The 11,940-nt window shown below is 36.8% G+C and overlaps 1 protein-coding gene across 1 annotated transcript in view; it reads right to left on the bottom strand.

Moving 5' to 3' along the window:
• The window catches only part of OLA1 (Obg-like ATPase 1), a 99,901-nt gene extending 89,703 nt beyond the window's left edge, over window positions 1-10,198 (bottom strand). The window contains exons 1-2 of the mRNA XM_010075639.1: window positions 10,059-10,198; window positions 2,218-2,345 (exon numbers count right to left, since the gene is read on the bottom strand). Coding sequence (XP_010073941.1) covers window positions 2,218-2,221 — 4 coding nt within the window. The 5' untranslated portion in view covers window positions 2,222-2,345; window positions 10,059-10,198. The remainder of the gene's footprint in view (window positions 1-2,217; window positions 2,346-10,058) is intronic.
• Between the last annotated feature and the right edge of the window lie 1,742 nt (window positions 10,199-11,940).

The following is an 11,940-nucleotide window of genomic DNA, read 5'->3' as shown; positions in this document are numbered from 1 at the left end:
AGGGAAAGGAAAGTAGAACTAATATGCACTTTGCAAGGAAAAAAAAAGAGCAGTTTTACATCTCAACCGCAAAACTTTGCATTAGCTTATAATTATTATTATATCCGTAAGTAATATTTTGAAAGATCCTTGTGTTTATTGGGCAATCAACACACATCACTTCATCACTAGCTTGCATTCTAGCCAAAACATTTAGCAAGGGCACCATAAGAAGCAGGGTTAAGATTTTTAAAAGAAAAAGGAAAAAGTGATATTTTAAAAGTGATTCCATTATCTTTTTTCGCTCCCAAAGAAGAAAAACAGCAACAATCATTTCACGACCAATACATTTCAGAATCCCTAACAGAAACTGAAACACATTAACAAGTAAATGAAAGACTAGATTAGAAGAAATAGATGTTAATACAAAGTATCCAAATGGTTTCAAAACCCACAAATCTATTCCTCTTTCAATCCCCAAAGAACAATACAAATAGTGTTCACCCTTATAATAGCTACCTGAAACAAATGCCTAGAATTATTCAACACATAGATTTAAAAGCATCTTCTCCACTGGTTATTATAGCAATCTGTTCCTTAACAAACATTTATGATACAAACAGAAAAACAGAGCAAGTATAAAGAGTTTATCACTTGTTCTCAACTGACAGTAGGCAAAACAGTAATTATAATCCCAGGATAGCAATGGATTTGGAGAAACCGATTCCCCCACCCCCCGTTTTTTTCTAGGGATACTGTAGCAATGGCTCTTGGGTAGTTACAAATATTTAAAATATACTGATGTATTGGTACAGCTTTCACATATTAAACTAGTTCCTAAAATTATGCACAAACTCAGAAGACTTCCTTGACTCTACCCAGTACGGATCTGGCCTCGCCTTTTCAAAATGTCTTGGTTTTAAATACTATTAACTACTTAGTTAGAATCAATAGCCTATAGTTTTCTATTCTACTGAAAGTACGTGTCAAACGACTTTAACAGAAAATAGTAGTACTAGATATAAAGTATAAAAAAGGCCAAGTTTTCAAAGGAGAAGTAATGCTCCACACTTGCACAGTTATAGATGGCTTCCAGGTACTAGAAAGACCTTAAAAAAGGTGAATGTTCCCAAAAGCATGTCCTGTTTTCAACAGTATAAGCCTGAGAACATATCTTTCCCCACAAAGCTTGTCACACTTGATTGAAAGCACAGTACCAGCACCCTGCATCAAATCAGTCTCTAGGCATTCTTGATGCATAATATGTTGCATTTGACTGAGGCAGAATACTTACCTATTCACCAAGCATGCAGACTGTAGAGGCACATCAACTCACTGCTCTGTATAAATATGCTTCAAAAAACAAGTTCATGGGAACAAGGGTTCTAATCTACATCGGTACTATAAGGCAGAAATATTCCATGCCTTTGTGTTTTGTTTTAGAAACACCCTGCCCACAAAAAAGCTTTTACTCCAATCACCAAATAAAAAGGTTCTATTTTGTTCTATTGTTTCATCACTCACTGTATAATAATGGCCAAAAGACAGCAACAAAGTTGTCCAGTTTCCTCAAATCTGCACAAACATTATTAAGGTCAATCTTTTCAGACCAGAAGCCTTTTCCAACACTCAAAGCATACTGCAAACCAACACACACTTTCAACAAGCTTTTAAGTGCCAAGTTTGTAAGTACTGTTAATATGATGCTGGAGGCCGGTTCTGTACTGTGGCAATAGGTGATCAAAGGGAAAATCAAAGCCCTTACTCTAACAGAGAAATGTTCAGAATTCACGAGATGGGGGGGTGGGGCATGTGTTCAAGACTCAATATTACATCACACAGAAATCTGGAAAAGGGAAAACTGAGGCTTGCCCTGTGAGGAACAGGATCCCAGAGTCTGCTGCTAACTCCGTATTTTCACTTTCTGATTCCATTTCTCCTTCTTCATAAAACTAAACAAATCAACTGCCATGCACTGCTGGCAAAAGAAAACAACAAACCATTACTGCAGATTTCCAAAAACCCAGTTCCTTTTTAAGTCTTCAGCAGAATGCCAATGAAGAAACATGCACCCACCACACAGCAAAGGATGCGGATTTGGTTGGAAAAACTCGAGACTTGATTACTTTGAATTGAATGGTAAAAGTTGAAATTGTAATGGATATTTGTTCCACAGTTCTTGAGTACAATAATGCTGTCCTTAAGCTACAGAGAGAACATATAAATACATTTACATACGCATCAGATGAAAGATCCCATCACAGGCGTTAATATGAGACAAGAAGGAATTTCCTAAGCCTTGGCCAGTGTGGGCTCCTTTCACAAGGCCCGCAATATCCACCACATTCAGAAAGGCTGGAATTTTGCTGAAATATAAAAGGTAGAAGTTTTATTACCGAAGCGTATTAGCAAAAACTTTTGGCACAAAAATAAATTCAGAACATGTAAATCCAACATTGTTTTTCTGGAACAAGCTATACATTACAGTAGCATTCTTCCTTACTTAACTTGCAATATATATTGCAACACAAGATTCCCCCCTCCCATGTAAAACACCAACCTTCCCTTAATTTCTCTGTCATTATTCATGTAAAATGAAGTAAACTAGTTTAAGTGTGGAATCATACTGACAACTAATCAACCAGGTCTGGAACACTGAGGCATGAAGTCGGTCACCTGTCATGAGCAGTTTTCATAGCACCAAAGGGATAAGACACATCAATGGCCATTGCACTCCGCTATAGCACACCTCTAAGGTTACCATTAGTTCAGCAAGTTAAACTGAAATGTTCTCAAAAGACAAGGACTTCTTTTAATACAGTGGTGATTAAAACTAGCAGTGATCAGGGTTATGCAAACAATTTGAAAGAAAGGAGAAAACAAGTTAAGATGAAGCTGGCATTATAATGTCAACAGCTCTGATGTTTTCCACCATAGTTAACAGCAATGGGTTAGCAGACATGTCTATACAACATTTTATAAGCAACAACAGAATAATCATGAAGTTCAAATTACCTTACAAAAAATGGAAAATGAGCTTTAGAGCTATGGGAAATGCGTATGGCAATTTATAAACTGCAGGCACTTTTATCCTCTGCAGATTCTCAAGTTGTTTCAAAATGAGCAAATAACTTAATGGTCTTTAATCTTTTCAGGTATATTCTAAACCAAATTACTTTGCAAAATCCAGCTGAGTCAGGGGAAAAAAAAAACACTAAAACTTTGTCATAAGGTGTTGACTAAAAGCACCTTCATACAGTCCATGCAAATGACACCACCATCATAAACGGTGGCAGAGACAGAACCACACTGAACTGCTTCAAATTCCTCACTTACAAAAGATCAGGAACCACAGACCACAGCCATCAAGATCTCCAACTTGATGACTTCAAAATACATAACTGGAATACTACTTAATTTCCACCAAACACTTTAAATTATCACCATTATATTTCATTAGCACTATGTTAAGATTAATACAACAGTTCACTATTTGACTGACAGTAGCATTCACATCCCATAGCTTTAATAACAATGACTGGAAGGGTGTGACTTATGCTATGAAGTCTATGTGAACATACAAGGCCCATTTGTAAAGCAGTGAACAGCTTCCTTTTACGGTGAGCATTCTTCAACATGAGATTCAAATCTAAAGATATAAACTCTGTGGTCTACCTTAAAGATGTCTTTTCCAAAGACCTACCATTGCAGTGCTGTTCACAGACCAAAGCAACCACATAGGTGTGAACAAGCGCTAGGGATGACCCAGCCTGTGACCTCCTAGCCAACCCTATACAGCAACCTTCTCTGAACAGCGGTTACTTTTGAAGTCTTCATATGCAGATGGCCACTCTATCACCAGAATCAACCTAATTTGCTAGACAATGGAAAGAAAATCCCAGCACACTTATTTTACAATTGACTAATAGGAGCAAGACACCTTTGAAGATGAGTATCCTGGTTTCCAGGATGTTTTCTCACCTTCACCTCGGATACCACAAAGCTAACATTCCAAGCAAAATAAAACTATCCCTATTCTTGGCAGCCCCTTTCCTAAGCCTAAATCCCTGTTTAGATGAACACAGAGAAAAGCAGAAAAAGGCAGAAACTAGCCACACTTGCCTATGCTGTGAAGGACAAACAGTAGACTTTATGAAACTAAATAAACAGAAAACACTGCAAAGACTGGGGGGAAGTACCATATATCTCAAGTGTGGTTTAGCACTTTTAAATGTAGAAGACTTAACTGGATTGTTCTTTTTTTTTTCCCCTCCTCTAAAGAGATTAATTTCCATTTCTTAAGATTCGTTAGTCAGTATTAGCATAATGTCACTGAGCTTCAAATGACCACCAGGAACAGGTGGCATCAACTGATGATTTGTACAAATCAGTGCAACACCAATCTACCATAAAGCATGTCACAGGAATTTATACTATTAAACTGATTACCCAATCCAGAAGTCTCTCTATATTGTAAACACAGGTATAATCCTTGAGCAAGGATTTTTTTACCTCACTTAGAAATACAGCAATAACAGTGTTAGCCTACTACCTTCACTGTACAAGCTATTGTGCAACAAAGAGCATGACTCACTGGGACAAAGAAAGTACAGTTTTGTAGTCCAGTGGTTAGGGGATTTATTCAGGAATAAGGGACTTGTGCATCCATAGGGTTACACATTTTGAAGGTGAGGACATCTCACCTTTTTCTCATTTCACCAGTTTCTCACCAACTCTGTTTACAACTTCTGTCCAAAACAGTTATTTAAACAGGCAAGAGGAGTTTCTTTACCTGATCTGTTTGTTCAGTACTGCTGTACTGAACAGCACAATGCAACCAGTTACTTTTTTTCTTTTAAAATGCACCCACATACAGTATCTGCAATTTGTTGTGCACATATTTTTTTTCCAAAATTTGAGGGGAAGAGGCATACATTTATTTCATGGGCTTCCACAAGTAATTGTTTAGTTGAGAAACCTCACAGGCAGCACACACCTGAAGCCTTGACTTAGATTTAAACACCATAACCAAAACGTTGTTTCTCTCCCTAGGTTTTTATTCTTCTGGGTTTCCACAATCTCTTTTCTCCAATTAAAACAACAGCCCAATGATTTCTCTGCAGCATTTACTACAGTTTACTGAAACCTCATATCTACCAGGACACCCTGGAAAGCCACGACAGCTTCAGCTCAGTTCAAAATGCAGCAATTTTCTAGTAAGCCTGGTTGATAATTCCCATAACACACTCGCTTTTTATTAATTTCTTATATAGTTCAAGAAATTTCTCTCAACTCAAACTCTACCTGATCCTAGGTCCCACATACCAAAAAGGCCAGATTCTTCAGTATTAGGGTAAAATGCCCAGCTCTCCTTTTCTCTTTAGTAAGGCCAAATGTGCTACTCAAGTCCTGGTTCCAGCACAGGCTCTTCTGCCTTTAAAAGCTGTTAAACAGGGTAATTAAAGGAATCTGCTCCTGAAGAACTAGGTACCCGAGATTAACCCTGGTCATTTCTATGCACAAACAATTTCATTAATAGCATTTTAACCATAGCACTGACAGACAGGACTCTAACCTAACAGCACATGAACCAGAAGTGAAAAATCTACTAATTAAATTTCACTTACATGATTTAAAAAAAAGGTAAAAGATTCAATGTGGATTAAGACACATACTCAGTGTCGCGTGTACATCAAATGCCTGCATTCTCAAACTATTCAGTAAGTTATTACACCAACAAAATACACCTAATTAAATTTTGCCTTCTCACACCAGGCTAAAGAAATGGTTGAAGGCACCACTACTTAAGGTCGTCCTGTAGTTGCTGGCAAACTACTCATTTGCGATGCTAGAACAAGGATCACAGCCAAGCTGCTTTACAGAGGCTCAGAACTAACTAAAGAGCAGGCAAACTCAGTAACACCAAAGGAAGAATCACATTAACAACACGATATACTTGTCAATTTTCAGTTGTTTTCTGTAAAAAATTGGATTGTCTTACAAATGCTGATATTCCAGAGTTACATCCAGCTAAGTTATTCATGTTTTACTCTGGAATTATTAAAAACAGTTCTAAGTGAAACAGAAATGTCTGTGGCTGCAATAAAAATTGTGTGTTGTGAACACATACGTGCAAAGCAATGCACTCGCCTATGGGTGCAAACAAACAAGGAATTAAATGAATACTGATAACTTGAGAAATTATAAACCAACCTACTTACATTTTACTCATCTCTGCTTCTAATCTAAACTGATTTTCACCAGAGGAGGAAGCAGAAACACAGTATTTAAAATAACTTTTTTTATTAATGTTTTCACGCAGGTTGATTACTATCAACCAATACAGTCCTTCGGTTTTAACTATTTGCAGTTAATACATAGCTTAGGCTTACATTGCTTCTACCTGAGTACTTCTTTTAATCATATAGTTTAAAATAATTTTTTTAAAAAATGCAAATAATTGCAGTAAGGAGATAATGTGGGGCACAAAATAAAAATAAGAGAGGAAATAGCAGCTCCCCCCCCCCCCCCGCCAAATCATTTTGAGGCTTGAATCACATGTCACCACTGAGGCACATCTCCTGGTCAGGCCCAGTACACTACAGCTACGGCAGTGGGCAGAACCTCACAGGCTAAGCCTGGTGGGGAGGCTTGCAAGGTATTTGTGAGTTATGACACAAATCACTTGTCCAAATGCCATCAGTTTGACATACTTACACTAAAAAATACATTTAGGCTTGAAGTGATTAAGCAGAATCTTAATGAAGTTTAGAACAAAAAATGCATGAGAATAACTTTATTAAAGCTTTTATTAAGTTACTAAAACTCCTTGAGATGTGCTACACACACAGTTCTTTTCTTGTGTAAGAAACCCATCACTTTTAAATTCAAAATGTCGCGTGAAAAATATTAACTGCAGTTAACAGATCAACTGTTTCTGGCTTTCAAGTCCCAATTTTCAAGGCAGGAGCTACCTGTTGAGATGAACATCTCTCTTCCATTTTAGAATTAGCAGATCTCATCCTCTGCTACCTGCTTAAGATTCATAGATTAGGGGGAAAAAAAACAACACACCTTTCTCCTAAAGTGAATCAGTCCAAATATTCTCTTCCCAATTACTAAACTGTAACTAATTCAATCAGTAGTCTGTCTAACCTTGTCTGAAAATACCCATGTTGGGGGAGCAGAGGACAACAAAACAAAAGGCCAACAGTCTTTTCTTTCTGAAAAAGCTATATGTTGGCACAATGTAACAAATATGAGTTTTCACTGAATATTGTACAAAATTTAAAACAAACAAATAAGTAGTTTAAATACATAAATTAGGTTAGTAACAGAATATAAAGTAAGACCTTAAAATAACAAGCATTCAGAATTATTTTTAATATATTAAGGTCTCTCTTTTTTTAACATCCACAATTTCATTCACACCTGAAAGCAAACAGCAGGTAACATTAAAGCTCAAGGAAACTTCCTCATCTAATTCATCTGGCAGCAACATAGTCATTTTTACTGGAAGTTCTTGGAGCCCACCTTCTGCATAGTCTATGTCACTGAATTTATCTACTGCAAACAGTCATATACACCATCCACATCATCCACTGCTACAGAAAGAAAAAAAGCACGAGTTATAAGGTCTGGCAGCATACCTTCATATATTAAGTACAGATTTACCTTTACATAATAGTCTCTAAATTGTTGCCTACATGGTTTCATTTACAAACATTTACATTTCCAATAAGTAATACCCATCAGCTTTCAGCATGGGCTAGCAAGTAACTGCATGCGAGTCCCATCCAAGCTGATGCTTTCTTCTTTTAGAGATAAGAACTGATCTTCAAGCAATAAACAGTACTTGAAGAGCCTAACTCTTCCTCCAATGGCAGGATGGACATAAACTCATACTAGCAATATTATTGGCAATAGAACCCATCTCTCTGTAGCAGCAGCAATCCCAGCTCAATGTGCCAGCCCAGCCCAGTACCACCCCTCCCTTCCCTTGCTCACAGCAAGCACCAAGGCAAGATCACTTTGGCCTGACATCCACTATTTTAGATAAGACAAACTCCTCTCTTTCCTTTTCCCACATCCCAACAATGATCGCAGTTATGTGATGACTAAGTATAACATACGGGAAATAAAAACCTGAATTCTTTAGAATCTAAAAGACAAAATCTTGAGGCTAGACAAGAGCCTAATTTAAAGAGAACTCACTATTTATAAAACTTTCGGTATGCACAGATGGATTATGTCTACTAATCCAAACAAGTAGAAAATTAACACAGAACGTATTACATAAAATGAAGAACAAAACCAAGACTATATAACAGAAATTAAGGAATTTAAATTACAATTCAGTTCTATATCTTTGCGACCATAGCCTTTTTTTCCAGAGTTAGTCTCAGACAGACAAGCACAAACAGCCCAGGAGTTACCTCAGACTACGGTGCTACTGAATTAATCAGTAATTATCACTGCTTTATTACTGTTATAGTGAAGTATTAAAATCGTATAAGCAGCATAAGTGAACTTAGGAGCTATAACTACCCACTAAACCCCACATCCATTGATTTTAAGTAACAAATACTCTCATTAAAAAGTCAAAAGATCATTCAAATGAAAGCTGATTTGCTATTTACATCGAGATTATTATCCAATTCAGTAAATATACTATTTTCATCAATATTTAAGGGTGACTTTTGTCCAGAGAGAGCTTGCAAGTCAGAGAAAACGCATACAGATATTTACAACCTTAGCACTCCTTGTAAGGATAGACGGCCAAGGGCAGGAGTAGGGGAGAGGTAATAATCTCTTTGTCACTTCTAAAGAAGTAGCCAGTCATAGCTAAGTGAGAAGAAAAAGAGATTATTGATGTGGCCAAAACAGCAATAACACTACAAATTAGAAAAAAAATTGTCAACAAAACATAAAAGCCACACCATTATCTCTGCACGAGCAACAGCCATAAAGTTTTGTCTCAAATTCTGCAGTTTTGTTTTACAATCCACACAGTAACAAGTATGCTTAATACTCACTTGAGCAGGAAAAACAAGATAACATGTTATAATAATCCACCTAAACAAACAGCTCCATATGAATGCATTTTTCAGTATTTAAAAAGTGCACAGAAATTACAGACAGAAGCAAGTTGTTTGGACCTGGAAATTAACTTAACACATGGATTTTTGATAGGTGACTAATCAATCCTTTTTTTAATTGTGGGTGTGATCTGGCTCTAAAACTGAGGACCAAGTGTTAAACACAAGCACAGACATACATGCTGATTTGCCCTATGATTTATGTTGACTCACTTGATTCAAGAGGCCTCTGCAAGTAACTGCAAACTGAAATTAACAAGTCACAAGTGTCTATTTAAGTTTCTGGAAGCACTTTATATTTTGCTGTTCAAGAAAAAATCCAGTTCCCACACTTAACCATAGACCAGATTACAGGAACAGTCAACAGCAAAAAACATTGATGTGAAAAAAATTAATACACTCCTACAATAAGGAAACAATTAGAAGAGACATATTGTAGGAATACCCCTGAACATACCAGACAACAACTAACAGATCCTATAAAAAGGACATAGAAAGTCAGGGGACAAAAGGCTGCCTATAAAGCTTACTGTCAAAAGACTGAGGACACAGGTATGTTGATACATATTTGTTTGCCTACGAACAGCATACACAATATTCTGAACAATACAAAATACAGGGTGGAAATTTTACAAATTATCAACCCCATGACATGTTAGGTATGTCCAGTACTGTTCCTTTTCCAAATCTCTTCAGAAGATCCTCCAAGTCACCTGGGAGCCACCACCTTCAAAGACAGGAACACCAAGCCCCAAATGCTGCTGAGCAATAACTGGCAGCTCCTAGATTTCTCATTCTCATACCAGGGGGTAAAAAAAAAAAAAAGTATAATCCAGGCACATATACAATTTCATGTTCTAGAACAGGTTTCAGTAAAAACTTACAGACATTTAAGTGGCATTAAACTTCTATGAAGACTTTGGGTTCATTAATATTATTTCAGCTGCTTAATTGAAGAAAAATATTAGGAATTTCAGTTACCTTGGAGGCTTGTGATACTGGCATAGGAAGTCAAATCTGTCATCTGGCACAGGTACTCGACTCTCATTTGGATCAATAGTACAGAAAGGAAAATTTTCTGCTGCAGCTTGACTCTTTGTTAACACATTGAAGAATGTTGATTTCCTATAAACGAAATACACATGTTCTTAAAGAAGTTCAAATTAGAAGCATTTAAAAGGGCTGGATAGAAACACATATTATTCCAACACAAAAGCTATACTGAACTTCCCTTTACTTCAACAACAGTGACCATTGCCCTGATTCTAGTACAAGACAATTTCAAATATGCATATGGAGCATCCCATTGAAACCCAACAATGTTTACCTCTCTTCCCTGCCCTTGAAAGTTCCCCTGAGTGACTATAGTGCTCGTGTCAGTCAGCAAAACAAAAAATTCAAACCAAAAGCAAAGCACAGCTCTACTGGCAGCTACTCACTTTCCTCAAGCACAGAGTAAGAAACCAATGCTTGAAACTTATTGAGTGAACTGGTTTTGCCAAGACTCACCAGCTCTTTCCACAACTGTATTGTTTCTTCAGACTTATTCATGTATTAACCCAATATTTAAGCAATAAAAAGTCAACAGTCAAGAATCACAGAAAGCAAACCACATCAGTTAATCAATTACAAGTAAGCTTTTGTGCATATGAAGATACAGTTCTACCTCACCAAACATTATTCATTCATGTTAAATATCAATGGAAAAAACCTGCAAGTGGTATCAGGGAAAAAAAGAACATTTTCACTTAAATCAAGCAGCAGATTATTTTGATAGTAGCATTTATTAAATCAAAAGAAATAAATTATTGAATTATTGCAAAAAGAAAGTTCTTAATAAACTCCTGAATCTACCATAAATACTCTGTATTTTCTTTTTAGTTTCACATAACATCTCAGCCACTAGGAAAAAAAAATATCAGAAAGCTGCCCCGCATACATCCAACATGTTCAAAAGTCAGTCACAATTTCCTTTGAAAGGTGCATCATAACAAAACTGCAAATGCTACTTTTCCCCATTTGACATGTTATACAATGTTACTGCTAATTATTTCGTATCTGGTGTGCAACTTACCTACACCCTGAAAAATACATTGTACTGATAATACAAAAAAGCAGTACTTACAGCTCTGAGACATGCTCAAAACTATTCCTCGGATTTTTTTAATACTTAAAGTTTGGGAATGCCAAAAACTTATTTTAGTAAATATGATACACAAACTAATACCAATAGTTTCACACAGACATTCTCCAGGTAATTCATCAACCTTTTTAAGTGCTTAAAGTATAGCTCCTTTGAGAAGCCCTAACAACTACAGATGAGAAGCATGACAGAGAACGATTCAACTTTCATAATTTCTCCCAAACTTTAACTTAGGTAACTTTTTCATTACGAGCTCTGAAGAAGTTCCAAGAACAGAAGTCCTCTTCACCTTTAATGACACTTATGGCATCATTAACCCCTTCCTGTGCACATCATTCTCTCTCTCAAAAAAAAAGGGAATTTGTATGCACGTGCACACGTGCATAGGTATTTGCATAAAAACGTGCACTACACATACATAACAGCGGAAGTAAGAAAATGCAAAAGACACGGTATTTTATAAAAATCAGCAATCGCTAAGACTTTTTTTTGTCTTAATTCTTCACTATTATATTGTCCAGACTTGTACATACCAGCCTCATGCCACCTCAGTGTTTTACATCGCCCCACCTACACGTAGTTCAAGCTACAGATCTAAGTCTATCACTGAGCAAAAAGACTTAGACTGTATCCCTCAGCTCCTACCTACAGGCGCCTCTCTTCACCTAAAAACAGTGTCAGGTCACCCCACCTGGAGCAGAAGCAAACCCGGGGCTCGCG

The sequence above is a fragment of the Pterocles gutturalis genome, unplaced genomic scaffold (assembly GCF_000699245.1).
Source record: "Pterocles gutturalis isolate BGI_N339 unplaced genomic scaffold, ASM69924v1 scaffold37092, whole genome shotgun sequence".
NCBI classification, from domain to species: domain Eukaryota; kingdom Metazoa; phylum Chordata; class Aves; order Pterocliformes; family Pteroclidae; genus Pterocles; species Pterocles gutturalis.
Note: the sequence above shows the minus strand (reverse complement) of the source record. Positions and strands in the feature narration are given on the sequence as shown.